Source organism: Erinaceus europaeus, chromosome X, assembly GCF_950295315.1.
Source record: "Erinaceus europaeus chromosome X, mEriEur2.1, whole genome shotgun sequence".
In the NCBI taxonomy this organism is placed as follows: domain Eukaryota; kingdom Metazoa; phylum Chordata; class Mammalia; order Eulipotyphla; family Erinaceidae; genus Erinaceus; species Erinaceus europaeus.
In genome coordinates this window covers 90,972,681-90,995,369 of record NC_080185.1, presented here as the reverse complement: position 1 = coordinate 90,995,369, position 22,689 = coordinate 90,972,681, and the positions used below count along the sequence as shown (strand labels likewise).

At 40.8% G+C, this 22,689-nt stretch overlaps 1 protein-coding gene across 12 annotated transcripts in view; it reads left to right on the top strand.

Moving 5' to 3' along the window:
- JADE3 (jade family PHD finger 3) overlaps positions 1–22,689 on the top strand; it is a 156,190-nt gene that overhangs the window by 119,306 nt on the left and 14,195 nt on the right. For 11 of the 12 annotated variants that reach the window (XM_060182470.1, XM_007529631.3, XM_060182472.1 and 8 more), the window contains 4 exons: positions 5,800–5,990; positions 7,786–7,997; positions 14,672–14,839; positions 18,849–18,965. In XM_060182470.1, coding sequence (XP_060038453.1) covers positions 5,800–5,990; positions 7,786–7,997; positions 14,672–14,839; positions 18,849–18,965 — 688 coding nt within the window. Of the gene's footprint in view, positions 1–5,172; positions 5,305–5,799; positions 5,991–7,785; positions 7,998–14,671; positions 14,840–18,848; positions 18,966–22,689 lie in introns of all 12 variants that reach the window. The other variant, XM_060182478.1, reaches the window with a different exon arrangement.

Below are 22,689 nucleotides of genomic sequence, written 5' to 3'. Positions count from 1 at the left end.
AGAAAGAAAAAAATGACCACCAGAATTGGTGGATTCATAGTACTAGCACCAAGCCCCAGCAATAACCCTGTTGGCAAATAAAGAAATACACATTTGAAACAGTTGGAACAATCCTGTCCCCCCCATTCCTGATAATGGACTTTTTTTTTTTTAATTTGTAGATAAATCTGCTTTTATTAATGTCAAGGTAATAGCTGTCTAATTTATCAGCTTTCTCAGGTAGATTTTTTTTTACCCTCTCTTCTCTCTCTGGGTCCTGATGGAATTGGAGTTCATCTCCCCCTAACATTTATTTTCCTAGTGGGGTAGGGGCTCTGGAGAGTTGAGGTTCCAGGACACATTGGTGAGGTCATCTGCCCAGGGAGCATAGGATGAAATAATAGTACCATCTGCAACTTAGTGACTGTGGCTTAGTGAGTTTCTAGAGAGATCCTGGTTGTATTTTGTTGAGTTATCAGGTTAATAATGGATTTTTAATCTCCTTTCTCCCTTGGTACAGGTTGGTCTATTTTTTAATCATACACAGAATCACCTTTTTCATTATTTTTTAATTTGATTCATTTGTCTCTTATTTCAGTCCTTCTACTCACTTTGGGTTGATTTTTATTTTTTATTTAATTTTTTGAGGTCCTAGCTTCATGAGTTGGAAGCTAAGTTTATGTGTTATGTTTTGATTTTCATTCATTCCAATATAATTTCCCCATTTCACCTATAGATTATTTATGTGTGGGTTTTATTCTCTTTGTTTTTAAGTATTTAGAGGTGTTCTTTACTATCTTTCTGTGGACTTTTTGTATAGTTTGGATTGGATTCCATTGTGATCAGAGAACATATTTGTATGATTCCAATTTGTGGGAATTTGCTGAGGATGATTTCTGTGTTTGTGTGGAACTGGAGTCTCTTGCACTGCAGGAGTCTATTGCTCTGGGACACTTCTTTTTTCATTCACATAGGAAGATACACAGAGAAAGAGGGAAAGACACCACAGACACCACAGAACTCTGACTCCTTACTGGTAGGTGATGCTGAGAGCTCTGGCTCTCTGGCTCTTTATTAGACCTCCACTCTGTGGTACCAGAGTTCAAAACTAGACCATGTACATAGCAATGCCTGGTGAGCTACCTGATTATGACCCAGAATATTGTCTGTCTTAGTATTTGATCTGTGAGTTTATGAAAATAATGCATAGGATACTGTTGCTAGGTACTTGGTCTATCTATAGTTGCACATACAGTGTTTTCTAATCTGTGACTTTGCCTTTTTTTTTCTTTCTGTCTTGATAAACAGGTTTTTTTTTTCATTTCTTCTTTTATGGTTAATGTCTTTTGTGTTTTAGTTTAAATATTTGCCTATCCTAGGATCATGAAAATACTTCCCTTTGCTCTCTTCTAGAAACTTGAGAGATTCTATTTTAATTCTAGAACCTGTTCCACATAGAATTTAAGACTTTTTTTTTCTTTCTGCCACCAGGGTTATCACGGACTCGGTGCCTGTACTGCTATTCTGCTGTTTGTGCTTCAGCCATTTTTTCTCATAGAGATAGAAATAAAGAGGGAGAGAGAAAGACACTTGTGGTTCTGCCCCGCCACTCATGCAACTTCCTCCTTACAGATGGGGACCAGGGGCCTGAACCTTGGTGCTAGTGCATGGTAGCATGTGCACTGTACTGAGTGCACCACCACCTCACCCCAAGACAATGACGTGGATAATTAACAAAATACTCCTTTTAGAAAAAGATGGATGTGGGCTGATGAAATAGCTCACTTGGATAGTATGCTACTTTGCAATGTGTTGCGACCCAGGTTCAAGTCTGGCCCCCATCACACTGATGGAAGCTTTAGTGTTGTGATCTCTCTCACTCTCTGTCTCTGTCTCTAAAAGGAGAGGAGGCAGAAGGGAGATGAATCTTTGAAAATGAAAACACGGGAGTCCGGCTGTAGCACAAAGCCCAAGGACCAGCGTAAAGATCCCAGTTCGAGCCCCTGGCTCCCCACCTGCAGGGGAGATGCTTCACAAGCGGTGAAGCAGGTCTGCAGGTGTCTGTCTTTCTCTCTATCTTCCCCTCCTCTCTCCATTTCTCTCTGTCCTATCCAACAACGACAGCATCAATAACAACAATAATAACTATAACAATAAAACAGCAAGGGCAACTAAAGGGAATAAGTAAATAAATAAGAAAATGAAAACCCATTTTGTGATTGCATCAAAGGCTACATACAATAGAACCATAGGATATTTGAATGAGTATTTAATCTCATAGTCTGGAATATTTTTTTATTTAGTTAGAGGCAGAGAGAGTGAAAGAGATCACAAGACTGAAGCTTCCTTCAATGAAATGATAGCCTGAATCAAGCCTAGGTTGTACATATGGCAAAGCAGCACACTATCCAAGTAAGCTATTTTGACGACCTTCTAGAAAAATTTTTTAGTATTTATTTACTAATTTATGGAGAGAGAATACCAAAGCGTCACTCTGGCACATATGATGCTTGCTTAGGATCCAACTCAGGACCTCATGCTGAGGTTGAGATCATGATTGAGAGTCCAGTCGTTTATATACTATACTATTTCCCAGGGAGAGAGAGAGACATAGAGACATACCTGGAAAATTTTATATGTATGTCTTATCCTTTTCAGTTGGGCTCATTTCACTTGTAAGCAGGCCTTTGATAGCAGTGCCTAAATGTTTGGATTCAATTAATATTTTAGGTTTCTGCTGTTCCCCTCAAATATTTATTGCCTTTGGGTTTAAAAACTTCCATATGGTAGAAAAATTAAAGTTTTGCAAATGTGTGTACTTGTTAACTTTATTCACTATACATAAGCTTTTAGAAAAAAACACTTAGGAATATTTACTCAATTTTTATAGGGTGGACTGTGCCTATATGTTTATGTGTATTCATATGAATGTGTTTTCTTCTATGGGACTTCTTCCACATATATAGCTAATCTAAAGAAACAGGCTCTAGGACCTGGGAGATAGCTCACCAAGTAGTAAATTGCACAACTAATAAAGCTCAAGACCCCAGGCTGGAGCCTTGTCACCACATGTGAGCACTGAGCACCAAGGGAAGCTCCTTCATGGTAGGATGGTGCTGTGGTGTCTTTCCCTCCCTCTTGATCCCTGAAGTTACAAAAAAAAAAAAGGAAGGAAGGAAGGAAGGAAGGAAGGAAGGAAGGAAGGAAGGAAGGAAGGGGGGGAAGGAGGGGAGTCGGGCAGTAGTGCAGCTGGCTAAGCGCAGCTTAGTGGTGCAAAGTGCAAGGACCGGCGTAAGGATCCAGGTTCAAGCCCCCGGCTCCCCACCTGCAGGGGAGTCGCTTCACAGGCAGTGAAGCAGGTCTACAGCTGTCTTTCTCTCCCCCTCTGTCTTCCCCTCCTCTCTCCATTTCTCTCTATCCTATCTAACAACAACGTAAATAACAGCAACAATAATAACTACAACAACAATAAAAAACAAGGGCAACAAAAGGGAAAATAAATAAATATAAAGAATTTTAAAGAAAGAAAGAGGAAAGGCCCAAGAGCAATGAAATTACATATGCAGGAGGCCTGGGAAGGACCTTCCAGAGGAACTATTATTTGTTTGTTTGTTTGTTTGTTTGTTTATTGCCACCAGGGTTGTTTCTAGGGCTCAGTGCCTAAATGACTCCACTGTTCCTAGTAGCCATCCCCCTCCACCTTTTTTATTCCTGACAATATTGGGACAAGAAAGATCTAGAGACATCTGCTGCTTGTGTATTTTTATAATGACATACATATTTTTAGATGACCCGTTCTATTCTTTAAAATCACCAGGAAATAGTAATCTGTGTTTCTTCTTGGTTTTTTTTTTTTTTCTTCTGATGTTTCATGCCTTGTTTCCTTGTTTAAAACATCAGTTGTAGAGTAAGTCAATGGTATGACTTTTTCCCTTTTCTTTTATGAAGCCAGTGCCAGCCACACACATGTTCAGTTTCACCATTCCAAGGGTCAGAGAGAGACGTGGGCCAGGGAAGAGAGACTCCCGCACCAGCACCTCCCTCTGGTGCCATGGCACTCCCACGCACTGTCAGATCTCGAACCTAGGCCTAATGCAAAGGCGCGCGCATCCTCCTCAGTGAGCAGTTTCTCCAACCCAGGAACTTCTGTTTCTTCATATACTTGGTTTCCCCCTAAATTCTTGTCTTGGGATCTCAGTGTCAGTAGGGATGAGGGGGACTATGGGTTTGCTCAGACCTGCTGGAGAAGTTAGGAGCACTGGTTATCTTTTAATCCGTCATGTTTTCCTGGCTCAGACTTAAGAGTTGTTACTATTATCTTTCATGGTTGGGAAAATGCTTGGTTTGTAGAATTCTGTGGCCTCTTGGCTTTAACTTATTTACATAAATAGTGAAAATAATGGGAAATGACATTATAAAAATGGGTTTTGAAATATAAGCCATGTTAAAACTTTGGCATAGGGCTGGGCAGGGGGGGTGTGGAACTCACTTGGACAGTGTGCTACTTTGCCATGTGTGCTTCCCAGGTTCAAGCCCTACCCAACCTGCACTTAAGGAAGCTGTGGTGCTATGATTTTTTTTTGTCAATTTTATTGGGTGGGGTAGTGGTTTGCAGTACAGTTGTTGTCACATGGGTAGCATTCCTCATCTTACCATAAGGGCTGTCTGCTAAACAAAACAACTGTCACTCCCAACTTGGGTCCTTTTCCACCGTCATAATGCTTTGATCTCTTGTACACACTCTCTCTCTGCCTCTCTCTGTCTCTATCGAAAAATAACAAAGCAAAACTATCTGGTATAATTGTCATAACAGCCCTACAGGATTGATACTATTTTATCATATTTTATTGATACTTTTCCTTATATTTTAGCTAAGAAAACTGAGCCTTACAGAAATTGTTACTGTCGGGTGGAGGTAGATAGTGTAATGGTTATGCAAAAAGACTCTCATGCCTGCTCCCAGGTCCAATCCCCTGCACCACCATAAGCCAGAGCTGATTAGTGCTGTAGTAAAAAGGAAGGAAGGAAGGAAGGAAGGAAGGAAGGAAGGAAGGAAGGAAGGAAGGAAGGAAGGAATTGTTAATGTCCAGGATTACCATGTGAATGACTGGCAGAAAAAAAGTGTTGTAGTTTGTGTCCCTTTTTTATTTTCCTTCTTTGTGGGGGATCATCACTGGGACATCATTGCTCTAGGCTGCCCTTTCCAGCTAAACAGAAAAAAAAAAAAAGTTGGAGAAAGAAAAACACCACATTCTCAAAGCTTCCTGCGGTGGAGGCTAGGTTTGACCCTGGGCCATGTACATGACAAAGCAAGCACCCTTCCAGGTGAGCTGTCATGCTGACCCACTCGTGCTCTTTTTAAAACGATCCAGTATTTTCTACGTAACAGAAAATCAGGAGTTTGACTGAAACCTGTCTCTGACATGGGATCTGGCTATGCATTTTTACAGATATCACCCTTCCAAGTACCCTTCTAAGTAAATTTGGTAACTGTTGCACTAAGAACACAAAATAATGTGAAAACATTTTTTTTTTAGATGTATGGTAGTAGGGTCCCAGGAGCCATGAGGGTAAATGAAGCATTTTGTTAGCAGTCAGAATGTTCACAGAGGTAATAAATCTGAATTTGTAGAACCATTTGTTTTCTAGAAAGATATCTGCCATAACTCCCAATTGGCAGAGCAGAGAAATTTCCCCAGGGTGGAAAGGAGAGCATTTTTCAACTCCAATAAGTGACCTGAGTGCTGTTAGGCCCATCCAGCCAGTGCCTGGAATCTGCCATTTGTGATCGTTATCAGTGACTTTCTTTTGCTTTCCTAGGGTTATGTCAGAGAAGGTAAAGGATGTTTTGTATGTCCGACCCCGGAAGTATATTCATTGTTCCACCCCAGAGACCGCAGAGCCTGGCTACATCAACATCATGGAGTTGGCCGCATCTGTGTGCCGTTATGACCTCGATGATATGGACATCTTTTGGCTCCAGGAACTTAACGAAATCCTTATAGAAATGGGTAAGTTGTTTTCTCACAGGTCAAGTGTCTTGTCTTTTAACTCATGATTTTTTTTTTTTAAGTTGTCAGGACCATTTAATTTGTTTTCAGCTTCTGGCTTCCTTTTTCTGACCTTTTCATTTATTTTTCTGTTTGATCTTAATGAGGCCTTTCCAAAAAACATGTTGGAACAGCAACAGCATTTAAATCTGGCAGCTGGGAAAGTAGGGGCAGGACTTAAACATGTGTGAAAATTGATACCAGTAGCACCATATATGCCAGGGAAATGCTCTGATCTCCTTTCTCTCTCTCTCTCTCTCTCTCTCTGAATAAATAATATTTAAAAAAATCATTTAAACCAGACCCTTTCTGTCCTTGCCCATAGTGTGCTATTGCACAAATCAGAGGTGGCATACAGGTTTTCCAATTCTTCAGTCGTGGCTGGTTGGAATTCTGGTTGAGAAGGATGCTAAGACTGGTTCCTGAGTCAACTCTAAAAAGCAGTCTGAACAGTAAGCAGAGCCATGCTAAGCAGTGCCTCCACCATCCACCTCTGCCTCCTGGCACACCACCCTAACTGGTACTGGTCAATATGATCAGCATACCTTAATATAGAATTTGACTGCCCTGAACAAATAATGTCAAGTCAATGGCAAAACATCCCCAAAACTACTTGTCACACCAGTGACTTCTACAGTTTTCACACAATTCTTTAAAAAAAAATTCTCAAAAAATAAAATCAGGGAGTCAAGAGTAGCGCAGCGGAAAGCGCAAGGACTGGCGTAAGGATCCTGGTTTGAGCCCCCAGCTCCCCACCTGCAGGGGAGTCGCTTCATAGGCAGTGAAGCAGGTCTGCATGTGTCTGTCTTTCTCTCCCCCTCTCTGTCTTCCCCTCCTCTCTCCATTGCTCTCTGTCCTATCCAACAATGACGACATCAACAACAATAACTACAACAATAAAATAACAAGAGGCAACAAAAGGGAATAAATAAATAGATATATTTTTTAAAAAGTGCAAGGATCCTTGTTCAAGCCCCCAGCTCCCCACCTGCAAGGGGGTTGCTTCACAAGTGGGGAAGCAGATCTACAGGTGTCTTTTTCTCTGCCTCTCTGTATCCCCCTCTCCTCTCAGTTTCTCTCTATCCTATCCAATAAAAAAATAATAAAACGGAAAAAATAGCTGCCAGGAGCCCCAGCAATAAGCCTGAAGGCAAAAGTAAATTAATAAATAGAGAATATCAAAGAATATGATGAATGCATTTCTCCTTTCATATGTCAGATGCTAATATGTGACAATAAGTAAGTATTAGAATATCTCTAGTAAAAAAAAGTCCTTAAAGTCAGGTTTTTTAAGACCCAGGGATAGATGGTTTTATCCTTTTAAATTCCTCCGACACTTGCACTGAGCTTGTAGTAGGTAAGAGGTGGGAAACATCCTGACCATGGGCCGTGTGTGTGTGTGTGTGTGTGTGTGTGCGCGCGCGCGTGTGTGCGCGTGCTGCAAAATCATTTGTTTGGGCCCTGCTAAATTAAAAGCTGACAGAGCTGGAAATTCAATAAATCTAGGAGTGTTTTTTTTTTCCTTCAAAGCAGCATTAAATGTTAATTCTTAAGCTGAAATATTTGTATGGCCTTCAGATACTGTTATAAATATCCAAATGGCCCTTGGCAGAAACTGATACTCCACCCCTGCAGTAGGTGATTTAGAAATACCAGCTGACTGACGGATTGGTTGATTGTATTTCTTTCTTTTCCCCCCTTTCTTTCTTTCTCTCTTCCTTCCTTTCATTCTTTGATTGTTTGTATTTCTGTGCAGGTTGTAATCGGGTGGATGAAGATCTTATGGAGAAAACAATAGAAGTTCTGGAACGCCAGTGCCATGAAAACATGAACCATGCTATTGAGACAGAAGAAGGACTAGGTATAGAGTATGATGAAGATGTCATCTGTGATGTTTGCCGCTCTCCAGATAGTGAAGAAGGCAACGACATGGTATTCTGTGATAAATGTAACATCTGTGTACATCAGGTTAGTGAGAGTAGAGATTGCCACCCACCCACAGCCAGCCCTTGTGAAGTTCAGTAATGATTTCCAGCATATCTGGGTAGTAGCTTGTGTTAAAAGGGGGAAAAAATACAGAAGCCAGACCTTCTACCTTCGGCACCCCATAATGACCCTGGGTCCATACTCCCAGAAGGATAAAGAATAGGAAAGCTACCAGGGGAGGGGATGGAATGGGGAGTTCTGGTGGTGGGAATTGTGTGGAGTTGTACCCCCTCCTATCCTATGGTTTTTGTCAGTGTTTCCTTTTTATAAATAAAAAAAAAATCTTAAAAAAAATTGTTGATAATAAAGGTTTCATTAAATGCCATTTACCCAATTAATTTTTTAAAAAAGATTTGACCTAGCTATTTGCCAGTAATTCCTTTAGAAATGATATTGTTACCCTCTGAGAGGCCACTTACTGATGTTACCCAGAGGACTAAAGACCAGGTCTTTCTTTCTTTCTTGTACCACTTCATGCCCATACCATTGAGAGTGCCTTGTTGAGATTGCCTTGTTCAGTTTTTACAGTTCCCTGGGGAGCCCCCTTGCTGCCTACCTGGGAATCTCTCCTCTGCCTTCAAATTCCCGTAACATCCTCAGGTTATACCCATGGTTATTAACCTTTGTGAGTTTATACATTCCTCAGCTAGAATTCTGGACTCCTGATATCCAGGCATCCAAAAAGCCTTTCCCAGCTCCCAAATATAACACTCCCAAAACATTAGGTCCAGTCCATTTTAAAGCTCATAGCCTTTTAAGATGGTAAAAGGCTATCTCACTTCTCATTTTTTTAAATTTTGTTTTATTGTCTTTATTGGATAGAGACAACCAGAAACTGAGAGGGAAGGGGTTGATAGAGAGATACAGAGAGACACCTGCAGCCCTGCTTCACCACTTGTGAAGCTTTTCCCCCTGCAGGTGGGGACCAGAGGCTTGAACCTGGGTCCTTGCGCATTGTAACGTGTGCTCAACCAGGTGCACCACCACCCTGCTTCCTCACTTCTCATTTTTACATGTAATAATACCAGAGAAATGAGATGACTTTATCCAAACTGCTAGTTTCTATTCCTTCTATAATATCACACTGCTTTTTTAAATGTAGTACTAATGACAATTTTAACATTTTTTTCTGCTCTTTCCTTTTCTATAACCACAAGCCCAGTGTTTCTACAAAATAAAATTTCTCAAAGGGACATTGATAAATATTACTGATTCTATCCTATCTCCATCTTTCAGTCATATCCCAACTTAAAGTGCTTTCTTCCACCTCTACTATCAGAACTTGTCTTTGAAGATCTATTTCAAATCCTTTGTTGAATTCCCTCCTCTCCTCTTAAATGACTTGTCACTCTCTGAACCTGTTAGGTTTCATTCATTTCATTAATGTCTAGCAAATAAGTTCACAACGCTATCCTTGTGCTGCATGCTGAAGACACAGTGATGAAGAGGCAAACTCTTCATCTCCAGGGAGAGCAAAATTAGATGTAAGAATTGCAAGGGAACTGTCTTTTTAGCACAGTATGCCAAGTGTTTTGTAGGTAGAAGTCCCTGCTTCTGTGAACCTGGAAAGGTTGAAGGTCAGGGACGCAAGAGGTGGGGCATTCAAGCTGAATCTTACTAGCCAAAAAAAAGGGTACCAGGTAAAATGTCAGTGTCTGTTCAGGTAAAGAGAGCAGGTTCAGATGGGAGTAGTGAGGGTGGATAAAGCATGTCGAACGCAACTCTAAACAGTTGAACACTGTAGAGGAGCAGTGCGGTGCAGTCGGGGAGGCATGGAGAATGAGGACAGAGAGGGCACAAAGGACGCATTGTGAAGGCCCTTCTCTAACAAACTACAGAGACTCTGGTTATGCCCTGCCAACCCTATAAGGATACTGTTTGTATTTTAGAAAGATTATCTGGCTACGAAAAATGACACAATCATTAACCTAACACAAGGGGTAAAAATCAAGACTTAAAGCTATTATCTGAACCATTTAAGAAGATAATCAAAATTATTATGTGGCCACTCAAGTCTTTATCTTCATTGTAATTATGTTCTTAAAAAGTGTGATTCTGAAAATGTATCTACATCCTACCAGTTACTGCCACTTAAGCCATACCTCTTCTCCTTCTCCTCCTTCTCCTTCTCCTCTTCCTCCTCCTCTTCCGCCTCCTCCTCCTTCTCCTTCTCCTTCCCCTTCCCCTTCTTCCCCTCCCCACCAGGACTTCACTGCGGTTTCATGCCTGCATAATTCTACTGGTTCCAGCAGACTTTTTTTTTTCTCTTCAGATAGAGGGTGGAAGGTGGGGGGGGGGTTGAGGGAGAAGGGAGACACTACAGCACTACTTTACCAATTATAAAGCTTCTGCTTTGTGTGGTGCTCCCATGTGGTGACTAAGGGCTCACATATGGCAGTGTGTGCTCTATCTGGTAAGCTGTCTCCTGACTCTTAAATAATACCTTTAGAGAGAAAGAAAATCTTTACCATTTAAGTGTGAATTTAAATTATCTGACAATATAGGTTCATGTTCTCTGCAATTGTAAAATTCTAAAGCTCTGAAAAGTACAAGTTTGACACCAAAACTTACTTGAGGCCAATACTAGAACTCACCCAATATGAGGCTATATAGTGTCTTTTTTATTTTTATTATCTTTATTTTATTTACTGGTTAAAGACAGCCAGAAGGGGGTCAGGCGGTAGTGCCGTGGGTTAAGCGCACGTGGCACAAAGCGCAAGGACTGGCTTAAGGATCCCGGTTCGAGTCCCCCGGCTCCCCACCTGCAGGAGAGTCGCTTCACAGGCGGTGAAGCAGGTCTGCACATGTCTGTCTTTCTCTCCCCCTCTCTGTCTTCCCCTCCTCTCTCCATTTCTCTCTGTCCTATCCAACAACAATGACAGCAATATGAACAACAGTAACAACAACAACAAAGATAAACAACAAGGGCAACAAAAAATAGCCTCCAGAAGTAGTGGATTTGTATTGCAGGTACTGAGCCCCAGCAATAACTCTGAAGGCAAAAAGAAAAAGCCAGAAATCTAGAAGGAAGAGGGTGATAGAGAGGGAGAGACAGAGACACCTGCAATGCTGCTTGACCAACACTTACAAAACTTTCCCCCTGCAGATGGGGACTGGGGCCTCAAACCTGGGTCTTTGCTATATAGTGTCTTTATCCTAGTTTGTGTAAATACTCATTTGTCTTGTTAGAGAAATATCGGTGTATTTGACAACATAGGTTAGGTAGTATTCAGTAGCATATCATGCATGTATTTGAACAAATCTTTTGAGTTTTCTGTTTATTACCCTGGGGGTTGTATATCTGTAGTAGTCTTGCAGGCAATAGTGTAGATGTTACACACACGTTCTACAGTTGTCAAGTGACAAAACAGTCAAAATGATTTCCAAGTTTTTTTTTCTTTCAAACTGGGAATGTAGCATAATAATTCTCCATAAAGATAATGTGTTTTGAAACCATACCCTGTAATAACTATAAAAGATGGCCTTGCCTCACGTAGAAATAGATGACAATAGCACATAACCAGGCTTTACAGAATACAACCTGTAATGTATAAAAATTGGATGTTGGTGCCATAGAAGAGAAGCTTCCAAAAAATGTTCGCTTCAATTCTAAAGAAATTCTTGTGTTAGAGCTCCCTCTAATGACTGAAAAATACTTTGGACGATTTCATTTACTCAAGATAATCGGGGACATGTTGGCATCGATGTTTTTAAACATGGTTTAAGATATGAGCTCAAAGTTTTATATATATATATATATTTTTTTTCTTGGCGCTGAGTACTCACAACACATATGCCCTTCTGTGTATGCATTTTTCTCAAGAACATGTACAGCCTTTATCATTTTATAATCTAGAACAAATTGAAACTCACTGCTACAAAATACAAGCTTCTCTAATTTTATGGCCACAAATAAGTCCTCACAGGGGTTCAGTAAAATATTTTTTTCCCCAGTAGAATGGCCAAAGGATAAAAGGTATTCCTAGAACCAACAAGTGGTTTTTCTTCTGGTCTGAAAGAGGCTCCTTTTTTTTTTTTTTTTGGTGCCTCCAGGGTTATTGCTGGGGCTCCCATGAATCCACTGCTCCTGGAGGCTATTTTTTTCCCTTTTGTTACCCTTTTTGTTTAACGTTGTTGTGGTTATTGTTGTTGTTGTTGGATAGGAAAGAGAGAAATCGAGAGAGGAAGGGGAGAGAAAGATAGACACCTGCAGACCTGCTTCACCGCCTGTGAAGTGACTCCCCTGCAGGTGGGGAGCCAGGGACTTAAACCAGGATCCCTAGGCTGGTCCTTGCGCTTCGAGCCAAAAACGCTTAACCCATTGTGCTACGGCCTAACCCCCGAGACTCCGTTTTTGAAGGAAGCTTGCTTTTATTTCCTAGAAAACTTCTTGTACCTCAGAAAAGAAAAAAAAAAATCAAGGTTGAAAGCTTTAAAAAAATGTGCTATACTGTTGTCTGAATGCCTGGGTAGAGTTTAGCTTCAGTTCTTGAGTTGGATTTTTTTTTTTTTAATCAAGCCACCTACTCAAGTTCAGCAGAGAATATTCCAGATAAATTGCTGGTAAAAGACTTCTTTACAGTCTTACTGAGGAGATGAACATAGTAGAGAAATATACAATGCTGACCACAGACCTGGTGAAGAAAACCACACTGAGTAGAGGACAGGGATTAGAAAGTGGAGCAGACACCGGAAACTAGAGTGACCTGAGAAGTGTGTAAGGAGCAGTAGGCTTTAGGTCAGTAGCCAGGTAGGCTGTTGTGAAGATCAAGATTAGGACCCCATACAATCCCTGTTATATATCCTTTTTTTTTTCCTTTTGAAATATGAGAATATTCTTAGTTTGCTGTCCTTATAAAACAGACCTCACGTGGTAGTTTGCCAAGGCCTGGTTTAATTGGGTATGGGAGTGAAAGCGGGAGCAATTTCTTGAAAGTCGGTTGCTGTACAGTAGCATGAATTTTTTATTCTATTCCATAGTACGATGACTATGGTAGCCAAATAGGGAAAAACACTGGAAGTGTGAAGGGGAGAAGATGAATTTAGAAAGAAATAATTTCAGGCATGATATGAGCCATTGTGGTGGGATAGTGAAGAAAGTTAGAATCTAGAGAAAGCCAGCAAGACTCAGGGGACACGTGGTTGAAGGAAAGTGGACAATGTGAGTCTAAGAACTTGTATCTGGAAACTGGAAGCATGGTAATGACACAGATAGAGTTTTCAAATGGAGTCAGTGAAGGGCTAACACAGTGGTAACTACTGTGACTTGAATCTGAGCTCCTGAAGCAGGCAGAAATTTCTAAAGTGTCCAGGCCACATGGGGAGCCAAAGGACACCGGTGTTAAGTCCCTAATGAAGAGAGCAGAGCAAAGGAGAGAAAATGGGTAAAACTGGAAGTAGATGAAAGGGAAACTAGAATGTTTTCCAAATGAATCTCCCACTTCCCTTCCCAACTAATTCATCTGCTTATTTGTCCAGCTTCATTTCATTATGAATTTAAAACAGCTTCCAGAACTCATTATGGAGTATTATGATGAATCTAATATTTTGTTGGACCTAAACAAATAATTGGTATGATCTCCTAAAAGCTGTTAACGTACTCGGTACAGTTAGGCTCTTTATAACCACTTGCTAATTTGCTCCTCAGAAGTGTCATTCTGTTTACTTTCTGACATTTTTGTCTTGGTCACAGGAATGCACGATGTCTGCAAGTTGTTCAAAACTGGAGAGAGAGAGAGAGAGAGAGAGGGAGAGGCGCCTGTTAAGAGTGCCAGCTTGTATATCTGAGTCCTTAGAAGACACAAGTTTAATATCTGTTACCACTTGGTGCCAAAGCTGAGCAGTGTGCATGTCCCTTCTCTCTCCTCCTCCTCCCCATTACCTCTCTCCCTCCCTCTTTCATAATACATAAATTTTTAAATACAAAAAAAGTTGTTCATTAAGTACTTGACTATCATATAAAATCATTGGAGAAACTTAAAAAACTGAGCTAAAAATGAAAAAAAAAAAAAAACCCAAATCTCAGATAACAGGGTCTAGCCTCTGGGTGTATATCCTTCTGGTCTTATTCTACCATCATTGGATCATTGGAGTCATTTCTCATAAACAGACATGCTGAGCACAGAGCAGATAATGGAAGTTATCTTTGTTAGTCTTTTTTTTTTTTTTTTTTGCCTCTAGGGTTATTGCTTTGGCTCTGTGTCTGCACTATGAATCCACTGCTCCTGGAGGCTATTTTTTCCCTTTTGTTGCCCTTGTTTATCGTTGTTGTTGTTATTGCTGTCCTTGTTGTTAGATAGGACAGAAATGGAGAGAGGAGGGGAAGACAGAGGGGGAGAGAAAGACAGACACTGCAGACCTGCTTCACCGCTTGTGAAGCAAACCCCCTGCAGGTGGGGGAATCCAGGGGCTCGAACCAGGATCCTATGCCTTGCGCTTTACGCCATGTGCACTTAACCTGCTGCACTGCTCCCCCACCCCACCCCATCTTTGTTATTCTGACATATGTTAAAATTACAACATCCTGTATGGCACCGTTCACCCTTATTTGCCTCTTTAACTTTAAAGCAAAGGATCTTCTGTGACTGCACCAAAGCAGACATTGATCCTGGGAAGAAAATGCTAAACATTTCTCCTTTTCCTCCTTATACCTCCAGGCCTGTTATGGCATCCTCAAAGTCCCAGAGGGTAGCTGGTTATGTCGTTCCTGTGTCATGGGCATTCATCCACAATGTCTGTTATGTCCAAAGAAAGGTGGAGCCATGAAGACTACCAGGACAGGTACCAAATGGGCTCATGTCAGCTGTGCCCTGTGGATTCCAGAGGTAAGACTTTATCTAGACCTATGAGGCCATTGGTTCAGTATGCTATTTCCTACGATATCATACACAGAGACACCTTATTCGTACCTCTGTTTCCATCCTTCCACATACATCCTTTTACATCCTTGAATGCGAGTGAGCATGTAACTCCATGCTGAGTCATTTATTACTGATGGTACTATTCAATGATATTAGACAGATTTGTATGAGAGGAGACCACACAAAAAAAAAAGACATAATATCAGCAACAGATTTTTAAAGCAAAAGTTAGCTTCAAATTCTGTTCTTAAGTGTAGACTTTCATGAGAGAGAGGCTAGAGCAGTGCTCTTGCATATGCAGTGCCTGGGATTAAACCAGGGCCATACACATACAGATCCCCATTTTCTACCGCTGAACCACCTCCTCAACTGCTATTTATTTATTTTAATCCCTCAGTATTTGTCAGGTTTTTAAAAAAAATATTTTTATTTATCAATGAGAGAGATAGAAAGAGAGAGGGAAAGAACCAGATGTCACTCTGGTACATGTGCTGCTGGGGATCAAACTCAGGACCACATGCTTGAAAGTCCAATGTGTTATCCACTGTGCCACCTCCTGGACCACTCAGTTGTTTTTTTTTTTTTTTTTCTTTAAGATTTTACTTATTTATTCATGAAAAAGATAGGAGGAGAGAAAGGACCAGACATCACTCTGGTACATGTGCTGCCAGGGATTGAACTCGGGACCTCATGCTTGAGAGCTCAACAGTCTATCCACTGTACCACCTCCTGGACAACTCAACTGCTATTTCTAATTTTACACTATTACAGCTAAAGAGAACAACAACTCTCCCCCCGTGTGATAGCTGTCTTTGATTTTTGAAGTTTTTCAGAGCTTGGATTCAATATTTGTCTAAGAATTTTTTCCTCAATGCCATGTTTTATTATTGAATCTGATATTTCCTAAAGGGCTACTATGTCTTCACTGAGGTGATTATAAAAAGATTTTCTAAACATTGGTTCTCCCTCCTCCTTCTCCTCCTCATCCTCCTTTATCTTCTTCCTCCTCTTCTTCTCCTTTTCCTACTCTTTCTCTTTTTTTTCTTGGATAGAGACAGAAATTGGGAGGGTGTAAAGAAGGAGAGAGAAAGGAGGGACATGAGACACCTGCAGCACTGCTTCACCACTTGTGAAACTTTCAAGTACACATACCCACACACTCAGGATTGAATCCAGACTTTTGGGCATGGTAATGTGTGCTCTAATGGGTATATTATCACCTGGTCCCCTCTCCTACTTCTTATAGTTCCTTTTTTAACCTTTGTGAAAATCATTGTATTCATATACTCTCTCCCTAACCCCTGTTCAAGCCAGCAAGTTTGTCAGGCAGTTTAACTGTAAGACAAGAGAGAGTATAGAATGAAGTTCTTGGGGGATTGATATCATATGGTTAATTCACTTTCCTTTAAAACACTCTTGACTTATTATCTTGTTAACATCATTTTCTTATTTGCTCTCTTAACAGTCTAACTCAGTAAGTTAAACTGAAAGTCTTAGCTACATGTTCTGTATTCCCTTGCTCCCTCCCTCCAGTTTTTATAAAACTATGTTTTTGTTGTTTTGTTTTGTTTTTAATTTACTGGGCCAGGCAGTGGTGTACGTGGCTAAAGGCATATGTTACCATATGCAAGGACCCAGCTTCAAGCCCTTGGTCCCCACCTGTAAGAGAAAAACTTCCCAAGCAGTGAAGCAGTGCTTCAGTTGTCTTTCTGGCTCTTTCCCTTTCTATTCCCTTTCCCTCTCAACTTCTTTGTCCTGTCAAATTAAATTAATTAATTAAAATATATATTATTTATTTTTAATGAGATACGGGGGAGGGGAGGAGACCGAGACCAGAGCACTACTTAGCTCTGGTTTATGGTAGTGCTGGGGATTAAACCTCAGAGCCTCAGACATGAAAGTCTTTTGCACAATCACTGTGTTGTCTCCCTAGCCCCATACTTTGTAATCTTATGGGTATAGAAGTTGTTATTTAAAAGATGTGACTAGTGTGTTGTTGTTGTTGTTGTTGTTGTTGTTGTTGTTGTTGTGGATAAAGACCGAAATCAGGTGGGAAGGAGAAGTTAGGGCTGGGGAGAGAAAAACACCTGCAGCACTGTTTCACCACTTGTAAAGCCGCCGCTCCCCCCCTCGCTCCCCCCCTCGCTCCCCGCAGGTGGGCACCAAAGGCTTGAATCCAAATCCTCGCATATTGTAACGTGCACTCAACTGGGTGTGCCACTGCTCAGCCCCAGTAGTAGTTTCTTTCCTTACTGAAAACATCCACTCTGTAGGCGTGTGGAATGCACCATCAGGTTTGCTGAACTAGTGTGCAACAGCTAACGGGGCAGCTTTTCCGAGCATATAAATGTTGGAACGTGATGTAGGAAGAGTTCTTTTGAAAGTAAGATCTTTATAGCCTGTTGATATTCTCTAAGGTTGTTTCTAGTACCTTTTGGAATGTTCAAAATCTCTCTGATCTTTCTGCTGAAAGTTTTCTGGTGTGGGTAGAGCTAGTGCAAGTTGAATATTCCTATTCAACAGTAATTCACTTTCTAAAGCTGTGTTTCTTAGAATTTCATGCACATATTTGTGTAAAGAAAGGAAATTTTTTTCCCCAGAAACTGCTTGACCCCTTATTTACATAGGGGATTTTTTAAATATAATTTTTAACCTGTTCTTTCCAGCACTCCTATAGGGACTAATTTCACTTTGATGCTAAGAGAGTAGAGTAGGCTAATGATAGCTTTGTGATTTTAAAGAATTTAGTTGAAAATTATTGTCCTCACCCTTTCTGATTATGACTGTGATCTCTTTATTGCACAAACTGCTGCTACTTTCCAGAAATACCACTCTTTGGAAATCTGATCAAAAGATTTTTTTTCTTTTTTTACATTTATTTATGTTTCCCTTTTGTTGCCCTTGTTGTAATTCATTGTTGTTGTAGTTATTGTTGTAGTTATTGATGTCATTGTTGTTGGATAAGACAGAGAGAAATGGAGAGAGGAAGGGAAGACAGAGGGGGAGAGAAAGACAGACACCTCAGACCTGCTTTACCGCCTGTGAAGTGACTCCCCTGCAGGTGGGGAGCCGGGGACTCGAACCGGGATCCTTACACCGGTCCTTGAGCTTTGTGCCATGTGCGCTTAACCCGCTGCGCTACCGCCCGACTCCCAGATTTTGTTTTAATGCCACCAGGGTATCGCTGGTACTCGACGCCAGCACTATGAATCCATGGCTCCTGGCAGCCATTTTTTCCTTTTTCTTTCTTTTTAAAAATATTTTTATATTTATTTATTCATTTTCCCTTGTTTTTAATTGTTGTTGTAGTTATTATTGTTATTGTTATTTATGCCATCATTGTTAGATTGGCCAGAGAGAAATAGAGAGAGAGGAGGGGAAGACAGAGAGGGGGAGAGAAAGATAGATACCTGCAGACCTGCTTCACCATCTGTGAATCGACTCCCCTGCAGGTGGGGAGCCAGGGGCTCAAACCGGGATCCTTATGCTGGTTTTTGTGCTTCACGCCACATGCGCTTAACCCGCTGCACTACTGCCCAACTCCCTTCTTTTTTTTTTTTTTTTGTGCACCAATATATTTTTTAATCCCTATGTTTATCAATAGTTACTTGATTAAATAACCAAAACAGTATATTGATACCTTCTTGATTGGTGTTAGATTTTGTGAATTTTAGGTCTTTTCCTTAGTAGCTTCCTTTGGTTCCTAAGTAAAAATGTAGATATCCTTGATTCATTCAGGTAACTTTGCCTTGTCTTTACTGCCCTGTCATCCTGTGAGTCATCTCGCAAGACTGGAAATGATTAAAGGTCTAAATAATGCCTAGAGACAGGATTTATTTATTCTTTGTTCTATAGTAACTTAAGGAGACGTGAATCATCTCATTGTTTTGATATTCCCAAATACACATATGTTTGTAAAAGGAACTTCTGGAATGCTTCATTGCTTCATCTTATGGTGGTGTTTTATTTATAGGTTAGCATTGCCTGTCCCGAAAGGATGGAACCAATCACAAAGATCTCACACATCCCACCCAGCCGTTGGGCATTGGTTTGCAGTCTGTGCAAAGTGAAGACAGGAGCTTGTATTCAAGTAAGTCACCATGAGAAGGTTGAGGGAGCCAGCACATAATTGACCAGACTTGCCCTTCTAGTGGGATCACTGTTCACTAAAAGTCACTCCGACATCCAGTTGGTATAGGTGAAGCCATGACAGTGTAGTCACCAGCAAGTCATGCTCCCCTAAAATAGCTATTAAAAATAATAATAGTGAAAAACGACCAGAGCATATCCAGCTTGCCGTGGAAGATTCATCATCCTGTGTAGGAGGAATAAACAAACATGTCAGGGCAAAAAAAAAAAAAAAAAAGTTGGCACTCTCTAGCCACACTAGTAGCATGTGTTGCAGCCTGGAGAAAGAGAACTGTGGGCTCTTAAGCCCAGGTCTCAGGGAACTAGCTTTCCAAGTGGCCAACTTATAATTGCCCACAAGCTGAGTGAATTGACTACAACTCAGTTCTGGGACAGAAAAGTAAATCATTTAATACTAGAAACTGAGGCCAGTTGAATCAGTTTGGCAAAGTCCCCCTCCTCTATTGGAGAACACTGAGCACAAACAGCCACAGGCAGAATTGAGTGATTTCCCTGTACACAAGTCTAGAAACTAAGGGACACTCTGCCACTTTAACTGCCCTGGAGGCTGGGAAAATCAAGATACACAGTGAAAGTCTCTTGCTGGACTGTGCACCTTCCAACTCTCCTTGGGCAACGTCAGGTACCATTGCCTTTCCCATCAATGGAGAATTCACCACTACAGCCATGACACTGCCTGCTAGGAAGACATTAGAGCAGTCCTAGGTGCACAGCGTAGTAAACTAATACTGTAATTCAGTGAGGTTGGGCTTTTGGGTTTTTTTTTTTTTTTAGGAAGTTTTTTTAAAAGTATTTTATTTGCTTTATTTTTGAGAGAGATGCAGAGAGAAATAACAGAGCACTGCACAGCTCTGGCTTTTGGTGGTGCGAGGGATTGAACCTGGGACTTCACAGCCTCAGGCATAAGAGTCTCTTTGCATAACGCCTGCCTGAGGTCAAGTTTTATTGGAACCATTGGAGGTTCATCTAAGAGTCTTTATATTTATTTTTTATATTTATTATTTTATTTATATTTATTTTTATATTTATCTTGGGTATTTTGCTTTAAAATGCCATATTAAAAACTTCTTATCTGAATTGTTTGTACTTTATATCCCCCAACAGTAGAAATACCCACATCTCTTCTTTTAAGGACGGAATCTAACCCTAGTTGCAGGTTTGGGATCTAGACCAGTCTCTCTCTATATGTGGGGGCTATCATCTTTCTCAGCTTGATGGCTTTTGATGATCCTGTAACAGATCATAAAAGACTGAGTTCAAAGCAGATACACCAGCCAACTCTGGATTTTGATTAGATCTTGGGCGTAGTTCCACTAATTACTAGTTTTCCAGAATTCCCATACTGTTCTTATCTCTCTCTCTCTCTCTATCTCTCTGTCTCTCTCTCTCTCTCTCCCCCTTCCTGCCCCCCTTCCCCCCCTAATGTATTTATCAGTGATAGCACCAAAGCATCACTCTGGCACATGCAGTACTAGAGATCAGACTTGGGACTTCATGCTTGTAAGTCCATCACTCTAACTTCTGTGCTACCTCTCAGGCTGCTATATATATATTTTTTTTTTTCATGCTCCATCCAACCTAGATTACAGTTGCACCAGACTTCACCTGAATACTAAGAACAACAGTGGTTAAGAATTGGCCTTTAAAGCTAGAGTTCTGCTTGTTTCTTGAGGAAGTCTTGGAGAAGCTGTCTGTCTGTGCCTCAGTTTCACATCTATAAGTACAAATAATAATTAATAAATAAATGTAAATAAATCGATAAATAACACAGTGCCTAACAATACTCAGTAAATGTTGTTAGTGCTGATAGTAGTACTTGTTGCTATTATTGCCTGAATTCAGTCTCACTTTACTGATGGAAAGTCCTAGCTCTCATCCAGCCAAATAGAATAGAATCATTAAACATTTGCAACTGGGGTAGGTGCCTCTTTTGACAGTCAAGGTATGTGGACATACCTGAAGTCACAAGTATATTAAAGTGAGGATAAATCAGTAGGTCACCATTGGTTTACTATTACATTGATATGAGTTTGACTGTGAGGGGAAGAAACTAAAAAACAAATGGGCCGGTGCAAGATTGTGACACACCCAAATGTGCGTGCCCATGTAACCACGCACAAGGACCTAGATTCAAGTCCCTATTCCCTACCTGCAGGGGGGATGCTTCACGAGCGGTGATGCAAGTCTGCGGGTGTCTTATCTTTCTCCCTCTCCCCCCTCTCAATTTCTGTCTGTCCTATCACATAAAAATGGGGGAAAAAATGGCCACTGGGAACGATGGATTTGTAGTGCTGGCGCCAAGCCCCAGCAATAACCCTGGTGTCAAGTAAAAAACTTTTTTTTTTTAATGTGCTGCTTTGCCATGTGAATGACTCAGATTTGAGCCCAACCCTTACTACATTGAAGGAGAGTTTGATGTTCTGGTGTCTCTCCATCTCTATCTAAAAAATTAATAATAATAAAAAGGAAAAATCTTTAACAATAGGGGAAATGGTAACTTAGCAACTATTAGACTATTACAGATGGGGCTAACAGAAGAAAACTAAATATTGGCATAAAAGGACACCTCCAAAATTCAGACTTAGTCACCACAGATTGCTCTTGTTCTAAAACATTTCTGGCCTCTGTCTTAGGAGCTTTCAGTCTGTTAAGAGGCCAGATAATAGATCTCACAGATCTTTAGGGATGTAAGATCAGAAGGACTAGTAGCTACTGGTGCTGGAGTTTAAGTATACAAAGGCTGATAAAAGTTTCATAGGCTGATTTGAACATTATAGGGCATTTTAATGAGCAGTTTTTAAGAAAACTGCTTTGACACTACCCATTTTTCTGTTCATGGATTATGGGGCATCATTAAGGGCAACTAAATAGCCACTATGCTGCAACAGGACAAGAACTCCTGAGGGCGTATACACCAAGTGCTGGCTATTCTAAAGAGATGTTGTCTACTTTTGAAGAGGATTTATTTTCTTTGGGGATGGAGTGACAAAATTGGTCTTAATTTTATGCAGTATAAGAGAATGAACCTAGGACTTCATGTATGTGCAATGTTTCTGAATAACCTGGCCTTTTTCTTCTTCTTCTTCTTCTTCTTCTTCTTCTTCTTCTTCTTCTTCTTCTTCTTCTTCTTCTTCTTCTTCTTCTTCTTCTTCTTTTTTTGGCCTCCTGGGTTACTGCTAGGGCTTGATACCTGCACTACTAATCCACTGCTCCTGAAGCCTTTTTTATCATTGTTGTTGTTATTGTTATTGTTATTGCTGTCATTGTTGGATAGGACAACAGAAATAGAGAGAAATGGAGAGAGGAAGTGGGGGAAGACAGAGAGGGAGAGAAAGATAGACACTTGCAGACCTGCTTCACCGCTTGTGAAGCGACCCCCCCCCCTACAGGTGAGGAGCTAGGGGCTCAAACCAGGATCCTTGTGCTTTGCGCCATGTGCGCTTAACCCACTGCACTACCGCCCACCACTCCCCCCCCATTTTTCTTCTTCATTTTATATAGAGAGGGAGAAATAGAGAACACAGCACCACTCTGTCATCCACAGAATTCCCCCTCATGCTGTCTCTGGTAATTAATTCCCTGAGATGCCTGGGCTTGGACCCAGGATCTCACAAACAGCAACAGGTATGCTCTACCAGGTATACCATCTCTCTGCCCAAAATAAT